The sequence below is a fragment of the Mercurialis annua genome, linkage group LG8, assembly GCF_937616625.2.
Source record: "Mercurialis annua linkage group LG8, ddMerAnnu1.2, whole genome shotgun sequence".
Taxonomy (NCBI): domain Eukaryota; kingdom Viridiplantae; phylum Streptophyta; class Magnoliopsida; order Malpighiales; family Euphorbiaceae; genus Mercurialis; species Mercurialis annua.
Window position 1 is genome coordinate 335,349 of NC_065577.1, and position 19,765 is coordinate 355,113.

The 19,765-nt window shown below is 37.0% G+C and overlaps 3 protein-coding genes across 3 annotated transcripts; all 3 read left to right on the forward strand.

Moving 5' to 3' along the window:
• The first annotated feature begins 1,576 nt into the window (after positions 1-1,576).
• LOC126661171 (putative pentatricopeptide repeat-containing protein At2g02150) lies at positions 1,577-5,747 on the forward strand. The gene is made up of 4 exons (XM_056104019.1): positions 1,577-4,405; positions 4,810-4,902; positions 5,004-5,151; positions 5,391-5,747. Exon 1 carries the CDS (start codon positions 1,785-1,787, stop codon positions 4,146-4,148), a length of 2,364 nt encoding a protein of 787 aa, XP_055959994.1. The 5' UTR covers positions 1,577-1,784; the 3' UTR covers positions 4,149-4,405; positions 4,810-4,902; positions 5,004-5,151; positions 5,391-5,747.
• Positions 5,748-9,446: 3,699 nt separating this feature from the next.
• On the forward strand, positions 9,447-10,434 carry LOC126660525 (uncharacterized). Its single transcript, XM_050354083.1, has 2 exons — positions 9,447-9,455; positions 9,559-10,434. Exons 1-2 carry the CDS (start codon positions 9,447-9,449, stop codon positions 10,432-10,434), a joined length of 885 nt encoding a protein of 294 aa, XP_050210040.1.
• A 2,333-nt stretch (positions 10,435-12,767) lies between these two features.
• Positions 12,768-16,540, forward strand: LOC126661199 (uncharacterized protein At2g02148). The gene is made up of 8 exons (XM_050355017.2): positions 12,768-13,088; positions 13,162-13,324; positions 13,406-13,756; positions 14,004-14,166; positions 14,459-14,570; positions 14,918-14,971; positions 15,255-15,524; positions 16,169-16,540. The coding sequence occupies exons 1-8, from the start codon at positions 12,918-12,920 to the stop codon at positions 16,268-16,270; spliced, it is 1,386 nt and encodes a 461-aa protein (XP_050210974.1). The 5' UTR covers positions 12,768-12,917; the 3' UTR covers positions 16,271-16,540.
• Positions 16,541-19,765: the final 3,225 nt, after the last annotated feature.

Consider the following 19,765-nt stretch of genomic DNA (forward strand, 5'->3'; position numbering starts at 1 on the left):
ATTTTATTACTAATATGTTCAAAATAAAATTTATTACAAAGTTATCCAACGGTTTACCCAATGGTAACCATTAGTTATCCAACACCCAAAAACATTACAATTCTCATAGGCATTTCCTCAAACACCTAGAGTGCAGGCTGTGTAGCACCAGAAAATCGAACCACAACCGCAACATCACCATCGTTCACAAAAGAAAAATAAGAAATGGATTAACTAACACCCAAAATAAGAAATCGATTTTAACTAACACCCAAAATAAGAAATGGATTAACTAACACCCAAAATAAGAAATCGATTTTAGATCTGAAAAAAATTGATTGAAACGATGGTGTGCGACGGCGGCGGCATTGGGCTTTTGGCGATGGTGTGCGATGGCGGAGGTAGTGACTGAAGACGAGGAGAGTATGAAGATGACTCGCGGCGAAAAAAAAAGACCGAAAATCACAGTAGCAGCAGTAGAAGTGGACTCGCGGCCGAGAAGAAACACCGGCGAAAGAAGGAGGTTGAGTTGGAAAAGATAGATTTGGATGGCTGTAGATAAAAAGAAGGAAAATTAGAATGAGTTGGTGAAGAAATTAGGTTTGCCTGAGAACAAAAGAAGGAGATGAAGAGATAAAGGTATTTGTCTAAAATAGAAAACTTAAAAATGAAATTAAAAAAGAACAAATTGTAATTATCAAAAAAGAAAGATGATACCGTAATTATCTAATTAAGTTTACATGTTGTAGTATTTTGTCTAATTAACTCATTAAAAAATCATTTATGAATAATTAGAGGTTCTATTATGTCAACCCATCACAAATTCAGAATATTTGAAAAAAATCATTTTTTTAATAAAATATTTACCTAACAAAGATAATACACAAATTTATAAATAGTGGATAACATCATAAAAATACTTATATTTGTATTTGTTAAAAAATGTAATAAAATTATAGTTTCGTATAGGACTACACCTAAAATTTGATTCTATAAAATTTTTCTTTTTTTAATTCTATATTTTTATAGTTATATGGTTAAAAATTGCCAAACCGAAAACTAAACTAAGTTTTTAAAATTAGAAATCATAATATAATGGACCGGTTTATAAATAACGTTCATGAACCAGTTATCTGATCCATGTCCACCCCTAAGAACCGACACACCCTCACTCTCTATTTAATTCTTTTTATCTATTTCAAAGTTTAGTTAGAAATATATATATAATTATAAGGACCTTCTCCCTTAAATAGGAAAACAAACTATAAAATTGTCAACCAAAAAGAATCTTAACCTCAAAAATGCATTTTGAGTCCAACATTTTCATTTTTATCTACAATACAATGTTTTTCATTTTTTATGCTTTTATTTTTTTCTTAAAAAATATACATAATAAATACATATTAGATATTTGAAATATATATTGCTAATGAATTATGATACCGTGCGTAAAAAGTGAAATGATATAGTAATTCACCCTAATTTTTAATGTCAATTGATATAATGGGCTGAAAGTAAAGCCCCTGGTGTACTAGCTAAATCATAACCAAAATCCATTTAGCCCAATAAGGTCGCTCGCACGACCCATAAACCCTTGGAAATTTCAGGCATCAAAGCTGTATCGGTGTCCCAGTGGTAGTGAGCAGCTACTCCAGTCTTTTGCGTAGCTCATAAACCCTGATTTTGATGCCTCCATTCCTCATAAACCCTCCTAATTTCATCACCCCCATATCTCCAATCCACTCCAAATCAAACCACAACTCAACCGAACCAGCTCCGATTGTCCGTTCATTCTCCATGCCCAGATGAAGAAGAAATTTCTTATCACTGCTTTGAGTTTGTGGTTCAGAATGTTATTTTCTCTGCGCACTTTTTTTCAAATTGGTCGCACATTCCCTCGCCCTCACAGTGTAACCACCGCTCCTTTTATTTTCTCTTCACCTTCGCCTTCTTTTTTTATGTTAACGTATTCACATTCACATGCTTCTTCATTCTATTGTCCCTTAATTTTATTCACCGGCTTTCTTTATATACTCAGATACCCTGTTACCACTGTATCGTATATCCCCAAACCCGCCTCGTTTCGTCAACCTTTAGATAGAGATTCAATCGTTGATATCATTGTACATGACCAATGGAATGATCCCAGATTGCTTAGTTTCATCGACTCCTCATTGGGTCCTTTATGGGTTTCCAGGGTTTTGGTTCAACTTAAAGAAAATCCTAGGTTGGCATTGAAATTCTTTAAATGGGCCAAAACCAGAATCGGGTTTTCCCTCACTACTGAGTCTTACTGTATATTAGTTCACATTTTGTTTTTTGCTAGAATGTACTTTGATGCTAACTTTATCCTTAAAGAACTGATTTTGTCACGTCGGATTACTCCTGGTTTTGACGTTTTTGAAGTTTTGTGGTCTACTAGAAACGTCTGTGTTCCGGGATTTGGTGTTTTTGATGCTTTGTTTAGTGTATTTATCGAATTAGGAATGCTCGAGGAGGCGGTACAAAGTTTTTCAAGGATGACGGGGTTTAGGGTGTTGCCAAAGGCGCGGTCTTGTAATGCCCTTTTGCATAGTTTTTCAAAGGCTGGGAAAGGGGATTTATCTAGGAATTTTTTTAGGGATATGATTTCGGCTGGGGTTGCCCCTTCGGTATTTACGTTCAATATCCTGATAGATTATGCGTGCAAAGAAGGGGATATGTTAACTGCTAGAAGCTTGTTTCAGCAAATGAAACAGATGGGTTTAACACCAGATATTGTCACATACAATTCTCTTATTGATGGATATGGGAAGTTAGGATTGTTGGATGAATCCGTTTACCTATTTGAGGAAATGAAAGATGTGGGTTGTGAACCTGATGTAATAACTTATAATGCTTTGATTAATTGTCTCTGTAAATATGAACAAATGCCTAAAGCTTTTCTGTTTCTCCGCGAGTTGAAGAATAATGGATTGAAACCTAATGTTGTAACCTATAGTACACTAATTGATGCTCTATGCAAGGAGGGGATGTTGCAGCAGGCAGTTAAATTCTTGTTAGACATGAGACGTGTAGGTCTTTCACCTAATGAATTTACATATACTTCACTGATTGATGCAAACTGTAAGGCTGGAAATATCAATGATGCGCTGAAACTGGCTAATGAGATGTTGCAGCAGGTTTGTCTCGACTTCAACATTGTTACGTACACAACTTTATTGGATGGTCTTTGTAAAGGAGGAAGGATGCAGGAAGCAGAAGAACTATTTAGGGCAATGATAAAAGCTGGGGTAACTCCAAACCTTAAGACTTATACATCCCTTGTTTATGGACTTCTAAAAAGTAAGAGGGCGGGAAATTCAATGGATATTCTGAAAGAAATGAAGGAAAAAGATATTAAACCTGATTTAGTACTTTATGGAACAATTATTTGGGGTCTTTGCGGTGAAAATAAACTTGAAGATTGTGAATTTGTAATGAATGAAATGAAACAGTGCGGACTAAGTGCAAACCCTGTCATATACACTACCCTTATGGATGCTTATTTCAAGGCAGGAAAGGCTGTGGAGGGACTCAACCTTCTGCAAGAAATGCGTGACTTGGGTATAGAGGTTACAATTGTCACATTTTGTGTATTAATCGATGGTTTGTGCAAAATGGGTTTGGTTCAAGAGGCCATTGATTACTTTTCTAGGATATCTGACTTTAATTTGCTGCCTAATAATGTAGCCGTCTGTACTGCCCTGATTGATGGTCTTTGCAAAAATAATTGCATTGAAGCTGCAAAGAAGTTCTTTGGTGAAATGCAAGATAAAAAGATGATTCCAGATAAAATCACATTCACAGCTCTAATAGATGGAAATTTGAAACACAACGACTTTAAAGACGCTTTAAATATTAGGAGCCGGATGTCTGAAATCGGAATGGAGCTTGATCTGCATGCTTACACTTCCCTGGTATGGGGATTTTCTCAAGGTGGCTTATTGCAGCAAGCTAGAAAATTTCTTGATGAGATGATCACAAAAGGTATTTTTCCTGATGAGATTCTCTGTATTCATTTGTTAAGGAAGTATTATGAGCATGGAAATGTAGATGAAGCTTTTGAATTGCAGAATGAATTAGTGAAGAAGGGTCTTTTATATGGCAATAGTAATACCAAATCTGTAATTCCTAATGTACAACCATAAGATGGTTTTCACTTCTGCATTAACAAGAATAGGAAGTATATGCCAAGTGTCCATGGCTATTTGACTCCATGGCTATGCAGAGATAGTGTTTTGTATTGGTATGGTCATACTTAGAGCTGCTTGATAAACTTTCAATGGATGCAAAATCTGCTGCCCGAAGAGGTTCTTAATTGTGAGCATCCGAGTGATTGCAATGACTGGAACAAAACCTGCACTATGTTTGCGTGGTTCAAACACTTTCAAAAGCTTATTTAGAGGTATGTTATTCTGTTATCTAGTATCTGTTTCCATATTCTTTTCTTAGTAATGATGAGTAGAATTGGCGACATCAATTCTATAAAATATAGTTGTATTGAGTCACTAGAAATGGGATGGAATTGAATTGTCAACTCTTAGGCTGTACCCCTCGGTGCTAGTATGCATCATCTAAGCAATTCCTCCGTAGAAGACACTTCCATCATTCAGAAATATTACCTTTTCCCCACTGGCTTTAGATTTGGTTATTCATGGAGAAGCAGGTCTCCTTTTACCTGATAGTTAATGTCATTCATATGTTGCGGCTGCTCATAATTTGCACCATTTTGAGAATGGTTTGTCCACCATTCTCTGAATTTTGCCTATGATATACAGATAGAATTTATATGTTGCATCCTGACTGCAGGTGATGATGTGGTTGCATATAAGCTTTGAGAGAAATCAGCACAGGTTTTGATTTAGCTGGATTCCACAATCTTACTTTCAACTCCTACAATGGGTATTGATCTTCTCATTTCCGCTTGCAGTTGGATACTCTATTTTTGTTCATACACTCTTCTTCTTTGACAATGTCTTACGTATGCTAGCAATCTTATACAGACTTGGCCACTATAGGACATTCGCTCTGTACTTCGTTGTCCAGGAAAGCTGATGTAACACCTCTTAATGGCTACTAGCTGAAGTATGTTTGCATATGCAAGGAAGGCCTAAGAAGAGGGATGCTGCAATATTTACTATCTCATGTCAGGTGATGCTTCAAATTCTTTTCATGCAATTGATTGTCCGCTCTTATTTTCTGTGGGATATGGAAACACAAGTCTGAGATACAATAGTTCAATTTTTGTAATTGAAAATCTGAATATCTCATGCTCAATAACTATTTTTTAAATTATTTTTTTGCGTTGATGTATCATTAGACGATGCCTTGTGGTTCTTCCAAATGGATTGTGATGCTTATTGAAGCTATGATTAAAATTGAAAATGCAGGGTGTGGCTGGTTGATAGAAATGTCTCAAGGAGGAGAAAACTTAGCCAGGAGGCTTTTACAGAGCCATGGCTACGTTGCGTGATTGTTTTAATAAGCAGTTTCTGTGAGAAACAAGGAATTCACATGAAATTCTGCGAGTTCTTCTAGAAGCAAATGATGACTCATCCTCTTCTAACCTTACTTTGAGTAATATCTAGAAAGATATTTAGGGAATCGATCCGATTCAATCACTTTTCATTCCGTTTTGAAGAAAGGAGGATCCTGAAATATAAAATGTAAAAGATTAAGGCATTATGATTTTAATTGTTGTTTTGTTCTGAATCAGTTGTGTTAATGTGTAGACGCATATGGGAGTATGTGTGAGTGATGATACAGGAAATTAGGGATGGCAATGGGGAGGGGATTCCCCGTTCCCCGTGGAGACCCGCCCCTAATGGGGTGGGGAAACCCCACCAATTACCCCCATGGGTACGGGGATGGGGAAAAATCATTCCCCAACCACAGGAATGGGGAGGGGACGGGGAGTATAGTCCCCACCCCATGGGGATCCCCATCCCCGTCCCCATGGGGACCCGATTTATATTTATGCATATTTATATTATATTATAAGTTTTAGTATGTTATTTATAATTTTAAATAATTTAACTTAATTTTTTATATTAGTTTCTATTTAGTTATAAATATATAATATTATAAAGATAATAGTATTTTTTATAATTAATTTTTTTTAAATATCTTATGAAAATAATGAAATTATTTATAAATTATATTTAATTTTACGGGGAACGGGGATCCCCATGGGTATGGGGAATCTATGGGGATGGGGACGGGGATGATTTTATCCCCATTAATTAAATGGGGACGGGGATGGGGAATCCCCATAGACGCGGGGTTGGGGATGGGGATGGCTCCCCCGTCCCCACCCCGCCCCATTGCCATCCCTACAGGAAATAGATGATGAATGAATTGTGAAAAGGCTTTTTAAAATGATTTGATTTGGTTGGAAGATTTTTATGATTATGAAAATGCATAAGATATCAAGTGAATACAATCTACAGATTGGAATTAAGAGAAATTATTGGACAAGAAACTCAAATTATGGAAAAAAACATCAAACAAAGACATGAATAAAACATTTTACTAAAGATTTTTAAATTCTCCCATTTTATTTGAATAATAAATTAATAATTCGTCTTCTTAAAAAGATTGTTCATCTTTTCATAGTTAGATGTTCTAAAGCAGTCGTTCATTTTGTAATTTAAAACAGTGTAGTATTAAGTTTTCAATAATAAGTAAATTTAGACTTTTTATGGTATCCCATCAGTATTGAACTTGAAAATACTAGTAACATAAAATAGATAAAATAATGTAAGTTAAATGTACCCACTTTTTTTTCTTAGATGGAGGAAATATTTTATTATATTAATAATAAGCTAATACCAATAATTAGTGGTTATCAACTTTTGAACACCATCTAGATGTACTAGTAATTATAAGATAAAGGAATGTTTATGTAATCTTAAAAAATATTAAATTAGATTTAAGTTGAATATAGCATAATAAAAAAAATAGAAATTAGAAGGTTAAAAAGATAAAGGGTTAAGGTACAAAAATGACCCTAATATTTACCCTCTGGCTCACATTTCCCCCTAATGTTTGTTTCTGCTCAAAAATGACCCGGACGTTTACAGAACGGAACAAATATGACCCCCGTCTAACGGCAGGTTGTTTCAGCGTTAAAATTGTTGACCTGTAATTAAAAGAGTCGTTGCCAACAGCCATGTGGCATTTAATCTGGCCACCTACCCCTTCATCATGCCTTAAACGAAGTGAAAAATCAAAATCCCTAATTTCCTTCAATTTTCCTCCAAAAACCGTGTTTCTCTTCTCTTTTTGCATTTACTTTTCACTGGTGTGGTCAGTACCCTTTGTCATTGTTTATTCCTTTCTTGATTCGATTTTCTTGTAAAGGACGACGAAGGTGACGAAGTGAAGCACGTTGGGTCTGAAAAAGGTAAGATTCTTTGACTTAATTTTGTTTATTTTTCTCTTTGATTGATGTTAATGTGTGGGTTTTTCTGGTCCACAACTTCAATAATGTATGCTTATTTAACTGTTGTTGTAGGGTAGATGAAAATAGGAATAAATTCTTAGAGGACCACATTGTGAACTGTTTTGATTAATTAAACCCTAATTTATGTGGATTTGGGTGAAAGGGTAATGTTAATAAATTGTAATTAAAAAAGCCCTAATTTGTTGTGAATTAGCAAACCCTAATTTGATACATTGCAGCATGGAAAAGGGATCAATATAAATTTTCATTATGGAGGTGAATGGCTTTCAGACCCTGAATTACAGTACATAAATGGAGATATTGAGACAATTTATGATTTTGATTGTGATTACCTCAGATATGATGACATTGTGTTTAGGTATGAGGAGAGACTAGGGTTTAAAAATGTGAAACATATATTTGTGCTTAAGTCTGGTAGAAGTTTGAATGATGGGTTGTTTTTACTACATAATGATGAAGGAGTTCAGAAAATGCTTAAGTATGTTAGCAAGTATTCTTGGTTGTCAGAGATAGATTTATATGCTGATCATGCAGTAAATGAACCCATATTTCCTAATGTCTTACTGAGTTTAGAAGGTGCTGAGTCTGCTAGCATAGACCACAATGGTTTAGGTGCTGAAAATGAGTTAGGTGCTGAGGTTGAGGAGGTTGTGTGTCTTGAGGAATATGGGTTAGGGAATAAGGAGGTTGGGCCTGGGGAGCATGGGCCTGGACAGCACATGGAAGATGGGCTTGGTCAGGATGGGCCTGGTCAGCAGTTAAATAAAGGTGGGTTGTTTGAGGTGGCTGGGCATGATTTTGATAGGACTGGCATGTTTGATGTGGATGGGGCTGATGAGTTGGCTCATTTGTTCCAAGATGGCAACCTAGGTACACAACATAGTTGTGTTTATGCAGAGGGGCAACAAGGAGATGGTAGGGCTGAGGTAGATCCAACACAGGGGAATAGAGAAGGGTGCAGGTCTGGGGGGGGGGGGGGGGTGAAACTGCACAAAATTGGCATGCTAACAGTGATAGAGTAGATGCAGGGGATGGAGTTGGAGAGCAAGACTATGATTATCCCCAAATAGATAGCAGTGATGACAGTGCAGATGAAGGGGCAAATGACAGTGCAGATGGTAGCAGTGAAGATGAGCCAAATGCAGGGGTGCCATTTGAGGTAAGGCCTGGACAACCTCATTTTCAAATTGGTATGACCTTTACTAATGTCAAGGAAGTTAGATTAGCACTTGCAAAATATGCTGTTTCCAAGGGGGTTAAATTGAAGATCAAGCCAAATGAGACCAATAGAATTAGGGCCAAATGTGTCACAAGTGCTAACTGTCCATTTGTGATACACATTTCAAAAATTGGAGACATTGATGGGTTATCTGTGAAGACCTTAAAGCCAGAGCATGATTGTTATAGGATCTTTGAAAATCCTAGCTGTACTGTGAAGTTCATTGCTGATTTCATGAAGAAAAAACTCTATAAGAAGCCATACATGTCTACAAAGGATTTAAAGGCTGCAGTGGAAGAGAAACTTAGGGTCCAAGTATCCATTGCAAAGTGCAAGAGGTCTAAAAGGGAAATTAAACAAAAGTTAAATGGGAGTCACAAGGTTGAATTTGGGTATTTGGAGGCTTATGCTGCAGCTCTAAAAAGCAGCAATCCAGGGACCACTGCCCATATAGATTTATGTACTCAGAGTTTGAGAGAAGGCAAGAGGGTGTTTAAGAGAATGTTCATTTGTTTTGATGCTTGCAGAAGGGGCTGGTTGGCAGGTTGTAGGCCAATTATTGGCTTAGATGGATGCTTCCTTAAAGGGATTTGCCAGGGCATCTTATTATCAGCAGTGGGGAAGGATGGTAATGACCAGATGTTCCCCATTGCTTGGCTTGTGGTTGACAAAGAGACTAAGAATAACTGGGGTTGGTTTTTATGGTGGTTAAAGAGGGAGCTGAATCTTGAGGATGGAAAACACTTTACACTAATCTAAGACATGCAAAAGGTATGCTATTTGGTTTACTTTGTTGTTATTTATTTTTGGTTGTCATTGGTATGGGCTGCTTTTGTTGTGATATCCTATAATTGTGGTGTTTGCTGACTTGCAGGGTTTAATCAAAGCAATTAAAAACTTGCTGCCAGAAGTAGAGCATCGTATGTGTGCAAGGCACATCCTTGCAAATTGGGGCAAAATATGGAGAGGGGGTGAAATGGAGAAAATGTTCTGGATATGTGCTTGGAGCACATATCCAGAAGATTTTAAAGCAAATCTTTGCAAGCTGGCTGAGGTGAAACTTGAAGCAGTAACAGACCTAATACATTATCAACCTCACACATGGTCAAGAGCATACTTCACAAGTAGGTGCTCATCTTGGTCAGTAGACAACAACATATCTGAATGTTTCAATGCTTGGATTAGAGAAGCAAGACACAAGCCAATAATGTCTATGCTTGAAGAAATTAGACTGAAGACAATGACCAGAATTGCTGTAAATAGGGATCTTGTAGACAAATGGGTTACAAGTTGGAGTCCAGTTTGTATGAACTTATTTCAAGACAACAAGGAGCTTGCTGCTGAAACATGTGAAGCTGTATTCAATGGGGACCATGGGTTTGAAATTGGTGATGGGGACGACAAGCACACTGTCTTACTGAACAGGAAAGCATGCACCTGCAGAGCTTGGGAACTCACTGGAATCCCTTGTGCCCATGCAATGACAGCAATGCGCCACCTGAAGCTTGATCCAAAAGCCCACATTTCATTGTATTATCACAAGTCCAAATATGTGGCAGCATATCAGTTTTCTATGCAGCCAGTTCCTGGGAAGATATTTTTTAAAATACATGAGTTCAAGTCAATGGATCCACCACCAGTCACAAATAGGCCTGGGAGGCCAAGAAAGAAAAGGATTAGAGGTTTGCATGAGTCTCAACCAGGAACAAGGCTAAGCAAGAAAGGCAGAAATGTGGCAAGTGTGGAGTAGAGGGCCATAACAAAAAGAACTGTCAAAACATGCATAGACCTCCACAGGTACAAATAGGACTTTGAATTTTTTGTTAATATATCATTTTCTTGTCTGCTTTGATGTGTTGATTTAATGAAATTTGTTCTCTGTTTTATAAGGCTCAGCCAGAAGAAGAACAAATACCACAAGGTCCAACTGTCCCAACATGGATCAGTGGTTCAGCAGGACCTCAAGGGCCAAATGCCCCTACATGGATAGGTGCAGCAGCTGGTATGGGTCCAGTAGAGGGTATGGGTCCTTCTGGTGCCCCTACTACATCATCTGTTGGTGCAAGTTCATCAGCTGGCCCAAGTGCATGTTCTGTCCCATCAAGAGGAGGAATTGGTAGAGGGTCTACTTCAAGAGCTACATCTAATGCAGGTGGCCAAAGGAGAACAGTTCATGGCCAAAGGATGCAAGCTGCAGCAATGGCTAGAAGAAGCATGATGGCTACAAGAAACTTGACTGCAGAGAGAGGCTATGGGTACAGCTATGATGAGGTTACAGGGAATGTAGTCATGGATGTAAGTTGATATTTTATACTTTGCATGTTTGTGTTGATGTGGTTTATGTTTGGTGTTGATATGTTTTATGTCTTTGTTAGCCTGGAATGGCAACAGAAAGGAGCATTGAACCTGCAACTGCACCTGTGCCTGCACCTATGATGAATGATCCAGATCCTTAGATTAGAAGGCCTATTGCAAATGAAAGAGAAATAAGAAGGGCAAGGACTCAGACTCAGAATCAGGCTCAGGCACAGACAAAGTCTTATGCAAGAACTGTTCAATTTACTGGTGATGGAACTGAACTTCGCTATGCCACAGACCTGCCTTTTTCAATTCCAGGATTGCAATGGAAGGGGGGTCCTAGTATCACAACATCTCAACTGCAACAACAAAGGGATGAACAAGTTGCTGGGTTGCAAAATAGGGAAAATGACCAGAGTCTATGATCATATTACAGGCTGCTTTTGTTTATTTTGCAAAACTGTTGTAATCTATTAGGTTTCAAAACAGTTTAGTATTATTTTGGTGCAATGGTGATGACATGAACAACTAGTGTATGTCATGCACTACTTTTGTAAGTTTTTAGGGCAATGAACTTGAACTACATATGCTCTATTTCTTAGCCACAATGAACCATAGTTTTTGTAAGCTTTTTGGTGTAATGGTAATGACATGGAATGTTTATGCTCAATCTATTAGGGTCTGAAATATTTATGCTCAATCTATTAGGGTCTCAATGAATAACTCAAGTGGTTCAGCAGGATCTCTAAATCATTGACATTGGTATTAAGGGTTAAGTTATTTCCAATTACAGCAAACAATCCTACACTAATAGTACATATGCCAATACAATCCATGAAAGAAAAGCAATAAGATATGCCACATTCTTCTTTCTGCTTGCACTCTTGATTTCTTCTTTGAGCATCACAAATTTTCTTTTCAAGCTCCTCATCTCTGTCAACATACCATCAACTTCAGCTTCAAACTCACTATGATTTGCCCCTCTATCTTGCCTCAGTTGAAACTTCAGGACTCCAATTTCTCTCTTCAAAACCGAATTCTCTTCTACAAGATCATTAATCACATCAGCATTCCTACTATTAACTGGATCATCCATCCACTCGAAAAAATTACACTTGCTTGAATTCAATTGATTTCTCTACCAACACAAACCAATCAATTCAGCAAATTAACCAGCAATTAAAACCATTTTAAATAATAAACTAAATTCAAAACTAACTTACCACTGAGAAACGACAATTAACAAACCTTCGCCCCGGATTGTCAACAGTCCATGAGGTTCTCAATGGAGCTTTCAACCTCACTCCCCTAATTCTACAATAACAGAACTTCGGAGGACCTTCATAATTAAATTGAAGAGCCGGTCCATTCCGACGAGTGCGCGAGTCGACTGTGGATGAGGAAGAGGACATGCTGGGTTCTTCGGTTTATGATTGAATTGAGAGCTGAAACAGAAATTTTCAATTTTGTAAAATTTTGTTGTATGAAAATTAGGGATTTTGATTTTGCAATTCGTTAAAGTCATGGTGAAGGGGTAGGTGGCCAGAGTAAATGCCACATAGGCTGTTGGCAACGGCTCTTTTAATTCCAGGTCAGCGAATTTAACGCTGAAACAACCTGCCGTTAGACGGGGGTTATATTTGTTCCGTTCTGTAAACATCCGGGTCATTTTTGAGCAGAAACAAACATTAGGGGGAAATGTGAGCCAGAGGGTAAACATTAGGGTCATTTTTGTACCTTAACCCAAAGATAAAATAAGATAAAGTGGAGGTTGGGGAGGGGCAGGCGTGGAGATTAGGTTTGGAATTGGGTTTGGGATCGGGATTGTAGTGCAGCAGGTCGTCTACTTGCTTGTCTAAGTATGTATAGCCGTTGGTTTTTTACTCTCTAAACAAACACCCATCTACTTCATTTTCATGATTTCCTCTGGATACAATGCAAATCAGCAGTACTGCTACCAGTAACAGTAACAGTAACAGTAACAGTGGTAGGGTTCCTCCTCCGCCGGTGGAGCAGCAGCAGCATCGGAATCATTACAATTCATTCACCGCTCATCTCAACAACAACAATTCTCTCCGTTCCGAATCCGATGATCCTCCTCCTGCTGTATGTCGCCTCTCCTTCATTTCAACCAATTTCAATACTCATTAACTTATTACTCCAAATTCTTCATTTACAGGATCCCCTCCATGATTCTTATCCTACCATTTCTTTACCTCTTCTTGCTCTTCAACAACAAGATCAACAACAGCAAGACGATGACGATGAAGATCATTCCACCACCACCACCACTGCTACTCCTCCCTTTCATCACCATCGCCATCTAATGTTGACCCTCCACGGTATAACTTCTATCTCTTCTTAATCTCAAATCCTTCATTACCTCATTTTACCAAGCTTTTCTACTTCTTTTCTTGAGGCAGATGTATCTCCTATTGAGTCTGCAAGAGCTAGATTTTTGCAGATGATTGTCGATCACTTCATTACTGATCATCTCATCCAAGTACCATCTGACATTCCTATTGCTAATACTAACACTGATCATCATCATCATAAATTTAACAAGAGGAAACCAGGGGGAGATCTCCAATATGAGGGTGACCCCACATTTGCACTTCCCTTAATGTATGTTGCAAATATGTATGAAACACTTGTCAATGATGTCAATCTGCGATTGGCTTCCTTGAATGGTATCCGTGATAAGACCATTGGCGTTGCCCTTGAAGCTGCTGGTGGTTTGTATAGAAAATTGGCCAACAAATATCCTAAAAAAGGTTTCACCTTTTCCTCCTTCATGTTTTGGCTCAATTCAATAATGCAGTTGCTTCCCTTTCATTCAATTATACCACAACACAATGCTTTCTTTTCATTCTGTTCATTTCTCTTCTTCCGCATATCAGATATTGCTATTTTTGGGCACAAGTACATGTACATCCATGATGCACTGTAAATTGATTTAGTGTTGGTGTGATATATGTGCCTTGTATGGTTGACTTAACTATTTGTTTTCCTCTGATTAAGGTTCTTGTGTCTACAAAAGGAGAGAATTGGCTACTTCTGTTGAGACAAGGACTAGATTCCCAGAACTCGTAATACAAGAAGAGAAGCGAGTACGTTTTGTGGTGGTCAATGGTCTTGATATAGTAGAGAACCCTAAAAATATGTCCATTGAGGATGCTGAATGGTAAGTTGTGCCATACTTTTGCCCTTTCTATCTGTATGCATCTCAACTGATCGAGTCTTATTCTTATAACTCTTTTGCTGCACTATGCTCCATTCAGAATCCTAGTTACTAATAGTACTAGATAGACACAGTATGAAAACACATCATTTCTTCCTCATTGCATATCATTTTTCTTACAGTGTATTGTTTATGACTTCTTTTGCTGAAAGCTAGCCGCGCAACCTTGCAAGCTGGCCCTACTACTAAACTGAAGTTATTCTACTGCATTCTGACTTGCTAGGTAATGTTGCAGGTTTCAACGACTGACAGGGCGCGGTGAGGTTGCCGTCTCTGTTCAAGACTATAAGTTCTACTCACCGAGGCACAAGTATAGGCGTGCTCTCTCCAACATGCCTGGTTTGGCAGTAAGTTTGGATCCATCTTGTGAATGATTTAACATACTCCTGATAGCTAAGCTCTTCTCTGAAGCTTTCTTAAAAAATGAAGCTTTATAGTTGTGCCTAAATTTGGTTACATACGTAGGTGGTCTAGTTCAAAGTTTTCAAAAAAGTTCTTAATTCACTTTTCTTATGATGATTGTTAACAATATTTTAATTGGCACATGGACGATGGTAAGTTTATTGATCCATTGTTTCATAGCATAAAGGTGTTCCACTGATTTTAACGGATGCTTAATACTTGCCGATGGCAAGTGAAGTTATTAAATTGAACTGAATGTGGAGTGATTAATCAATTTTTTGTATTTTTTCAGACACTTCCCGCAGATAGTCCTTCTTCAATGGCTAGTGCTCAGGGTTTTCGATCTGTGAGTATATACTAAATACAGCCTATCATTTTGAAAATTGGTCTTTTATGACAGAGTGGTTCAAGCATGACATCTATGATTGAACTATTGGCCTGATCACCCCAACTAGGTAGTTTCTTGGGCCATATTTATTGACAAGAGAATATCAGAATACTATGCTCAGTATTTCGCTCTGGTGCTGTGTTTTAAATTTGTGATTGAGGCAATGCTTCAATGCTTGTGTTCATTTGATATTTTGGCATCAATACATACCACTAGATGTGATTTACTTTTATTTTTGCAGCCGCAAAATGAACAGTCACCTCCAACAAAGCATCATGTAGATTCATTGTCACATCAACTGCAGTTTCATCCCATCCACCAGAACAACCATCATCAAGTTCACCCAAGTCAACATTCTACCCAGTTTTCTCAAAATCATCAATGTGGACCAAATTCACACTTGCCCGAGATTTCCCATGCTAATCAGTCTCCTAGCATATCCCAACACATGGCTTATTTACAACTACAACCCCTCACAGGAGGTCATGTTGGAGGGCGCTTGCACTTAATGGTGAGAATTTCTTTCTGTAATTGGTTTCATTCTTCTTTTTGCAAGTGATGAGTATTTATATGCTTGTTTGTGGGACATCACATTATCAGTATTCCTGAAAATTGTTCAACTTTGCATGACTCATCATATTGCTTGAAGTTTATCTCCTAGGTTCTATAAGGCCAATTTCCTATTTTCATCCACTTAAAGGGGCCCTTTGTGAGGGACTCATAATTGTTATGATATCTAAAAAAAGAACCATGAACCTTAAGCTATCACAATTTCGAATGGATCGAGTCCTGCATACCTTGAACCTACAGCTTCTTAATGACAAATCCAGGACATATCCGTCAAACTAGATTATGCTCTCATAAATCATAAACGCAATGTGCCTTTGACTTGTGCTCAGACATGTTAACACCATTTTATAACTCTGACGTGAATAGAAATTCTTTTGAATTGTGCATATAACGCCTACATGAGAACATAAACTTGTCAAACAAGATTATGCTCTCATAAATCATAAACGCAATGTGCCTTTGACTTGTGCTCAGACATGTTAACACCATTTTATAACTCTGACGTGAATAGAAATTCTTTTGAATTGTGCATATAACGCCTACATGAGAACATAAACTTGATTTACTAAGTTTCATAAACTGCAGCCTGCAAGCCCGGCGAAATTTTGCGATGAATGTGGTGCGCCATATCTAAGAGAAACCTCCAAGTTCTGCTCAGAATGTGGTACAAAGAGGTTAGGTATTTGAAACTATCTTAAACTGTCCAGTGAAGTTCCCCAAATGTATATATATTTTCTGTGTTTCATACTTATCATTTGCAAATCTTGGAGAGGGAAGTAGATTTTGGCATTTCAGGAATTAGAATTGTTTCTTGCTAATTTATTCATGGCCCTCTTTGGATCCTTTCCAAGAGATTAGATTAGATGGATATTTTTCCTTGGTTAGAATGCTCATCTAGTTCGGATGTATCACACTCAACTATTAGATTAATGAGAAAGATGGAGTTAGAACTTAGAAGATATGGTACACTTATTGCTTTGTAATTCTTTATATTTAGTTCTCTAAAAAAAAATATAATTCTTTATATTTAGGGTTACTTATCATAAATTTGGATGAGTCTAAAATATGAGAAATATTTTCATGAACCTAATTCACCATATAAACTACATAATTCATTATGTGACATGTGACATTATAAAACACAATTAATAATTAAACAAATATCAAATTATTTATTAATATTTTAATTAGAATTAAATTGTCACGACCCAATCTCAGGGCCGAGACCGGCGCTAGGGAATGGGAGTGGTTGCTCCGAAACCCGTAGCAAGCCTAAAAACGTAAATTAATTTTTCTCGAAACATAAACGTCATGCATGACATACATAACACGTGTCATGCTATTATCACATGTCAGGCATACATATCCTCTGGCAGAATCGAATATCAAAACGCAGCTAGCGTAAAACATTTAAAACTTTAAAATATTAAAGTAATATTTACAGAAAACCATACATTACAAGCTAACTTGCAAAACACTTATCTACTGCAGCTCTAAGAGTAAAGTACTGTTTCTTTACATACTTTCAAAAATAAAAATACAGACTTCTGGAAGTAGGATAGAAGTCCGTTGCTTCAAAGCGTCTTTAACCTGGAAGAAAATCTGTGAGGGGTCAGTATATGGGGATATACTGAGTGAGTTTGCATAGTTACTAATAAGCATTTAAATAAAATATAAATTCGATAATGTAAACGAGTCGATCAAATGCAGCCGAGTAATTGATCCAGATGAAACCCTATTCTCCATATATCCGTCGATATACGATAATAATCAAATCGATCGATCCAATAGGTAGGGTCCCGAGATAATTCAACCGAGTTCAACCTCTACCGTCTCTTTATCCCAAGTTGTGGGTCCCGAGATAGTTCAACCGAGTTAAACCCACTGGATACAGGTCCCGAGATAGTTCAACCGAGTTAAACCTCGTATCCAATTCGATATTTATTCCAACTTCGATATAATACGATATTCGATAATATGGGCCCTTTTTATAACTTCTCAAATCAAAACTGGTGATCACACAGTCCTATTACCGCCCAATAGGAAGGCACGTTTCATCTGATCTATACTGGTTTCAAATTCAAGTATGAATGCAATGTCATATAAACATTCACGATATAAGCAAATGCGATATAAAAACGATATATTTTTAAATACTTGAAAAGTAACAAACAACTCACAGAAAACGCTTATCCAAAAATACGTCAGTGCTCAGAAACGTCAAACTTCTCGAGCTCCTGGTCCAGCTGCTTCTTGCCTCGCCGGATCTAAATGATTTAAAATGGACAATTCAAATCAGAATCCTATTCTAAGATTGACTCTAGACTCGAGACACGACCCGCTGCACTCATTAACCGTCGTGCTTCAAACGTAATCTTTTCCGATAAGCGATTCATACTTCTTTCGATCTTAATACTTCTAGATTCAATTCTCAATATAGAATATAGGTTTTCTTAGTAAAACCAATTGATATCCATAAACTAACTCATCCCAAACAACTAGTCATAATTTACTCGTTTTACGTCCGAATCTCGCATTTTCGGAGTCCGGGAGTCGATATCGGGATGGGGAATCGTCAAATTAGGTTTTTAGGGTGATTCCCCTTCACAAGAGGGGTGGTGCACGTCGTGCACCCCTTAGTGCACGTCGTGCACCTCATTGGTGCACGTCGTGCACCCCTTAGTGCACGTCGTGCACCTCATTGGTGCACGTCGTGCCCCTGCACGACGTGCTCTGATGCTGAGCACGTCGTGCCCCTTCGTGGGCACGATCCCGGCCGCTAAAAACGGCCCTCCCGACGTGCTAAATCGATCCCAAACTCATCTAACATCCATATAGCATCCTAATCTACCCAAAACACAATAAAAACGTATAAAACGAATCGAATACGTAATCGCGATACGGTTTCGCCGTAACCTATCGTTTCAAATCGTTTTTCCATCAATATACTTAAATAAACGGAGGAACGACTTGCTTACCGTGATTGCCCTTCGGAATACGATCGATTCGAGTTATAGAACGTCGAAAACGGACGAGAAACGGAGATCGTACGAAGGAAACAGTGAGAACGGCGAGAGAAAAGGAAAGAAGAAGATGAAGTTTGATGAAGCTTCTGGCAAATCCTTCGCTTGAAGGAAATTATGTATAATCCGGCTAATTTGCACTTTGATCCTTGAAACTTTTCAAAAGTTGCAATTTAGCCCAAAACCTATCCGCGTCCAAATTTTAAACGGTCTCCGATTGACTCGAAACTTTTACCACTAATACTATATATTATTTCGCGGACTTTGCAAAATAATTTCCGTCACGGGATTTATATTTTATTTTATATTAATTTTCAAAGTTAAATCCTCAAATCCCGCTAACTAACTTATTAAAATTTATTCTAAATTCCCGATATAATTAAATTAAATTCTCCTTAATTTAATTTATCGGAAATCTTGACACGTGGCACGACGTAATTATCTTAAAATATTTTGGGATATTACATAAATGCTCTTCATTGACTAGTTAGTACATTCAATAATCACGTGATATACAATTAATGGATGATTAATAATCCTATATGGTGAATTAGATTCATGTAAGATTTTTTTAATAATTAGTATAAAGTAATTGATAATTTAATTAACACAAAATTAATAAATTTTAATTAACTAATGTAAAAATAACAACAAATCAACATGCTAAATTAAATATATTTTATTTAAAAAATATACTAAAATTGGCGGAATCGATGATCTCCCACAATCTATCTTTCTTATTCTCTTTGTTAGAGTTGCAGAAATGAGAAAAGAAAAGACTATTTTAAATCTTTATTTATAAATTTTCCAATAAATCATTTTATCATTTCTAATTAAAGTAGTACAATTCATTTATTTTTATTTACCGACATTTAAGCAATGGAATAATTTGTCAATATATATATGAAATTATATACATATTAATTTAAATATCTATCAAGAATAGTTTTATCTATGAAAACATATTCACTGGAAATAATTGATAATTTTTCATCATCAAATGATCACCAAGTGGTGCTAATTTTAGCATCATAATTTACTGTTAAGTTTATCGATAAATTTTTTTTACTGATAAATCTATAACTGATTGTTCATCCATCAATAATTTTAACTTATATATCGTTACTATTTTGTTGATATTATATCTCAAATATATCGT

Excerpts from the sequence above, each read along its gene's own strand:
- LOC126661199 (XM_050355017.2), top strand. The coding sequence starts at position 12,918 with ATGCAAATCAGCAGTACTGCTACCAGTAACAGTAACAGTAACAGTAAC. Across the intron at positions 14,571-14,917 it reads CCAACATGCCTGGTTTGGCA|ACACTTCCCGCAGATAGTCC; the intron begins GTAAGTTTGGAT and ends GTATTTTTTCAG. Across the intron at positions 15,525-16,168 it reads GAGGGCGCTTGCACTTAATG|CCTGCAAGCCCGGCGAAATT; the intron begins GTGAGAATTTCT and ends CATAAACTGCAG.
- LOC126661171 (XM_056104019.1), top strand. The coding sequence starts at position 1,785 with ATGAAGAAGAAATTTCTTATCACTGCTTTGAGTTTGTGGTTCAGAATG.